Here is a 5,677-nt window from a genome sequence, read left to right as displayed (position 1 = left end):
GAATATTTCTATCAGATATCGAAATACCACCCCTAATGAAATCCGATTTTTGAAAATTCGGAAAATCGACAAAAACAGGCAAAGGGTAATAAAAAGTTGGGTCTTTAAGGTCCTAAAAAATTACCCCTTTTGTTCCTCCGACTAATTAATATCGAACTGAATTGCACATTTACAAGAATTTTGGGTTCTTATTAATTAGGGGTGCGTTTTCGGTTTTCGAGCGAGGTTTCTTACCACCAGCATTAGTCGGAGGAATAAAAGGGGTAATTCTTTAGTACCTTAAACACCCTACTTTTTATTACCTTCTGGCTGTTTTTGTCGATTTTACTAATTTCAAATATCGTTTATCATAGGGGTGGTTCTAAGGGATTGGAGCGAGGTTTCTCAACACCAAAAGATTTCGTCTGGTTTTGATTCCTAACGGTTAGACTTATTACTCTCTTAAATATATATTACCTTTATCGACTTTTCTGTCGCATCTACATAAATCACGTTAGGGGTTGCTAGTCACCCCCTAAATGAAAAATTTGGCAATATTTTTGCATGAAATGCGTTTTTAGATTGCCAAAAACAATTTCAACCAAAAAAAAAAAATTGTAAAAAAAAATTTTTTTTTCGTCGTTCATATGCACGTTCTAAACTTTGAGGTCATGTATTTTTTCAATATTTCAATATTTAATTTTTCTAGCATAAAATTCCTTAAACTTATATAATTTTGAAATTTTGAAAGTTCCATTTTTTAAATTTCTTTGCCCGTGAAAAATGTTTGCGAACCGGGAAAAGATCCGGAACTTATTTCGTCGATTAAAACGGCCACCCTGTTTTGACATCTGAAAAAAAATGTTCAATCTTTCCCCTATTCTTCCCCCTTTTTTGAGCTCCTTTTGCGCAGCGATCATCAAGTAATTCTTGAATGTTTATTTGGCAGACGATCGGAAAGAACAACAAGATGTTGCAGCACATAAATTACAGAGTGCGAATTATTTTACAAGACTCGCGAACATTCATCGGGACGTTTAAAGCTTTCGATAAGCACATGAACCTGATTCTCGGAGACTGCGAAGAGTTTCGTAAAATCAAGCCAAAAAATACAAAACAGCCGGAAAGAGAGGAGAAGAGAGTCCTTGGATTTGTGTTGCTCCGGGGAGAGAATATTGTCTCTCTGACAGTCGAGGGTCCACCGCCTCCGGAAGAAGGCTTGCCGAGAGTGCCGATTCCTGGTGCAGCGCCCGGTCCTGGAATGGGAAGAGCCGCGGGACGTGGAATGCCGGCAAATGTGTCCGGTGTTCCGGCCGGACTTCAGGGACCTGTTCGTGGAGTTGGTGGCCCCTCGCAGCAAATTATGACACCTGGTGGCCGAGGTCAAGTTTCTGCTCCTCCACAAATGCACCCGGGTGGTCCACCTCGAATGCCGGGCGGCCCTCCACCTGGAATGATGGGTCCACCACCAGGCATGATGGGTAAGTTTTTTTCCCTTCAGTTCAGGTGCCTATTTCGTACCCTATTTTTAAGATTTGCTCCCTATTTCGTACCCTATTTTCAGCTCATAATGGAACTTTAAAAAAATTTATAATAAGGTTAAAGCTTCCAAGAGCCAGGTATTTTGAAGAAAAAAAAAAAGAGAAGAAAAAATCAAGAAATTTCTGTAAGAATTGACTATACCTATTTCGGAATTGTCCGGAAATCTGTCGAATTATTTCAGGGTATTTTTAAAGGTTCGGAGAAATTTTAAGTAGATTTCAGTAATTGGAATTTTTTAAGATTTTAGGGAATTTTTAAAATTTCTAAAGTCTAAGACATTTTAAAGAGCTTTTAATTTGAAATATTTTAGGCAATTTAAAAAGATTCCAAGGAATTTTTTATTAATTTCATTAATTTTAAGGTAATTCATAGCGTTTTGAAATATTTTAAGATAAAGAATTTTATAGAATTTCAGGAAATATCATAAAAGTTAACTGGATTTTATCATATTTTAGTCGATTTCAAAGAATATATTCACGAGAATTTTTTTTTTTTAAACCAAAAATAATCCTTAATATTATCTCAATCGAGTTGAAACTCCTCAACATTTCTATTCACAATTAGCCGTAGAATACGAATAAAATATCGCTTTTCAAATATCAACACCATAAGTCTTTTTTATATGGACCCAAAAAAAACCCATAAGTGAAAATATGGGTTTTGCGAGCTCACATAAATTATTTAGACAATTTACTATTGTTTTTAGAAATTGTCTCATAGAATGGAGTTAAAAAAGACATGTTTTTTTCAAAAATTTTCTACTTGTTGTCCAATTTTGAATTAGAGGAAAGTGATAGTTCGTCAATGCTAACAAGAGTAATTGTTTAAACAATTTATTAGTATTGTTAATAATATTCTCTTAGAAAAATGCTACAAAATTGCAGTTTAAACAAAAATTCACTTTTAGTCAAATTTTCAATCAAGATAAGTTATGTAATTAATTCTAGTCAAGAAAATTAATTGTTTAAACAATTTATTATTATTAATTATAAGTTAACAAAACAAATTTTTTAAACCAGGGTGACCGCTGTTCTGGAATTTTACGAATTTTCGGAATAAAAATCGGCCCAAGTTTGAGTTCAACAGTTTTTAAAAGAATTAAAGTGCAGTTTTAAAGATTCAAACAATTAAAAATTAAAAGCATTTGAATTTGAAATTTTTTGATAAAAAACAGTTTTATTTTTCAAGTGTAAATATAAATATATAATTTTTTTTAATGGAGATTTAATTTAAATATAAAAATCTGAATAATAATTGATTTGATAAAACGATTCTAGATCCGTTCTTAATTTGAACATTTCCAGATTGTCACTTTTTTAATTTAAAAATTTTAATAAGAATTGATATTAATATACCATTTATTCCGATAATTTTATTTTTAAATACAAATATTAATGATTTATCAATAAAATATTTTTAATTAAAAATTTTAGGCCTTCCCTTATATTCTTTTTTTTATATTAAATTCAATAAATAAATTTATTAACACATATATTATTTCTATTAAACAATTTTATTTTATTATTTAAGAAATGTTTAATCTGTTAGTGAAATTGATAAATATGGACATAAAAATTACAACTGAACACTTATTTTTGGTAGATAAAATTTGAGTAATTTGAAGAAATATCTAGAAGTTTTCAAAAGATTAAAAATTAATTAAAAACTTGAAATGATTTCAAGTAATTTAAAGGAAGTGTGTTAACATTTTTTTCTGAACTTCTAAATATATTTTTAAATTAATCGAATTTTTTAATCCAAAAAAAGTTGAGTTTTCATCAAAAAATATTTCAGTTAACTCAGTAACATCAAAAATTGAATTTTTGTGACAAAAAGATCAGTTTCTACGAAAAAAATTGAATTTTCAATCCAAAAAGACGAATTTTTTTAATTAAAAAGGATGAATTTCTAATAAAAAACATTTTTTTTATAAGTGGAACTTTCATGCAGAAAATATTTCAGTTCATTTTGCAACACCAAAATATAAATTTTAAACAAAAAGTAAATTTTCTACGAAATAGTTAAGTTTTCAAGAAAATAGTATAATAGCTTAATTTCGAACCAAATAGTTGTATTTTTATCAAAAAAGGATTTAATTGATGCTAAAGCAGTTAAACTTTAAAATAAAAAAGACAAACTTTCAAAAAAAGAGTTGAATTTTCAACCGAAAAGTTAACGAAAAAATGCTATTTTATATTAATTAAAGTAAATTCTGAAATTCTGATAAATTCTCAGAAAATTTATTTCTCGGTTATATTCTCGGTAGTATTCTCATTCTCGTTACCGCTCTCAAAGTAATATATCCGAATCAGAACTCTATCGGTGACAGGAAGCTGCTTCGAAAGAAACAGTTTTTGTTTTTGTCAAATGTCCAAGTTTTGAGACCCCCTGAATCCGAAAAACAGGTTTTTACGAATGTGTCTGTCTTTCTTTATGTCAGCCAATTTGGATAAAAATTCTAAAAATGAGCATATTTTAAAAGTTTTTGAGACCACATTTTTTCATAATTCAAAAATTCTCTGTACTAACAATTAATATTTAATTTAATAATAATAAGTTCATAGTACTTGAAAAGTAAAATTTTAATTTTCAAAAGTCCTACAAGATTGTCATAACAACTTTTTGAATTTTTTCGAAAAATTGATCATTCAAATTTTGATGAAACAAAAATTAATAAAAAAATGTATTTTTTTGTCAAACTATGCAAGGTAGGAAAAAAATTATAAGACAAACATTATGCACCCACAAAATATTTACAAATTTGTTATGAATCACTTTTTTATAGGGCACGTAGTTTTTGTTTTATTTATATATATATATATAAAAAAAACAGTAAAAATACAAAACTTAAACTTCTCGACACATGACACAAGCTAAGAAAAAATAAATAGATAACATTTTTTTACCGAAAGTAGAGAACAACAATTTTTATTAATGTTTTTTTTATATGATTAGTAGTTTCTATTTTACTCGTGAATAACATTAAAAATAAAAAACTTACATTTTTGGTAAAATGACACAAGATATAAGACTATCTAAATTAAAAAAAAAATAATTTCCTGATAAAACGCGTGGTTTAATCTGGTTTAATCGTGGTTTAATAAAAATTCGTGGTTTTAATCGTAAAAAAAAAACATTATAAATAATGAAATGGACTGTTTGGAGAAGCGGCACAAGACAAATCAAAATATTCATAAGTCTCCAAAAAGGCTTTTTTCTCATTCATATTTTCAAATTAAAAACATGAAAAATAAACAAAAATTATGATTCAAAGTATTTAAAGCGCACTTTCTGAATCAAGGAATTTGATACGCCACTATTCTTTAAAAAAATTAAAAACGTAGAAGCTGAAGAGTTTTATGATAATATCTTATACAGTAAATATAATATTTAGAACAATACTGAAATGTACAATTTTCAATTAGTTAAAAAATTTTTAATATAACATTTTCAAAACAAACTTATTTAAACTAAGCACTTTCCAAATAAATCAGTTCTACATTTTGTACAATCATAATTCAATAAATTCAAAAATGAGTTTGAATTTAATTAGGGAAAAATTAAAGAAACTTCCAAAGAATTTGAACAAATGCCTCCAAATTTAGGGTGAGTTTTGAAAACTTCAAGATGAATGAAGTAGAAACTTTATCGAATTAATAGAATTGGGGGATAAACTCGAGTACGAAGCACGAGATACGTGATGAGAATGTGTTCGTTAAAGCCGAAGGAGCTTTAACAAAAGAGAATTCACAATCATTAAATTACTGTTGTCGATACTTTTACCTTTCGTTTTAAATAGTCTATCATTGATCGTGAAAGATGTTTGCGAACCGGGAAATGACCGGGATTTTTAAAATTTTATTTTTATTAAAACGACCACCCTTGTCGTTTTTGTTTGGTTTTTTTCCCTTTTCTTTGAAAGAATATTGAAAAAGATATTTAAAGATTTTCAAGGGTATTTAAATTTCTTAAGATGGAAATAATTTAATTTTTAATTTAAGAAGTGTTCAGTTTAAAAAAATTTAATTTTTCAATTTCTAAAGTTAAGAATGTTCAATTTTGTCGTTTATCTGGCATTTCATTAAAAATTCTTCAATTGAAAAGTGTTGTTGTTATTTTTATTACCTCAAGTGGAAAATTGTTTAGCTTTAGTGTT

General features: G+C 28.0%; 1 protein-coding gene across 1 annotated transcript in view; it reads left to right on the top strand.

Moving 5' to 3' along the window:
* The window catches only part of LOC117180377 (small nuclear ribonucleoprotein-associated protein B), a 16,576-nt gene that overhangs the window by 10,023 nt on the left and 876 nt on the right, over nt 1-5,677 (top strand). The window contains exon 2 of the mRNA XM_033372853.1: nt 929-1,460. Within this exon, the coding sequence (XP_033228744.1) occupies nt 929-1,460 (532 nt within the window). The remainder of the gene's footprint in view (nt 1-928; nt 1,461-5,677) is intronic.

Source organism: Belonocnema kinseyi, chromosome 9 (assembly GCF_010883055.1).
Source record: "Belonocnema kinseyi isolate 2016_QV_RU_SX_M_011 chromosome 9, B_treatae_v1, whole genome shotgun sequence".
NCBI lineage: Eukaryota > Metazoa > Arthropoda > Insecta > Hymenoptera > Cynipidae > Belonocnema > Belonocnema kinseyi.
This window is presented reverse-complemented; position numbering and strand designations above follow the sequence as displayed.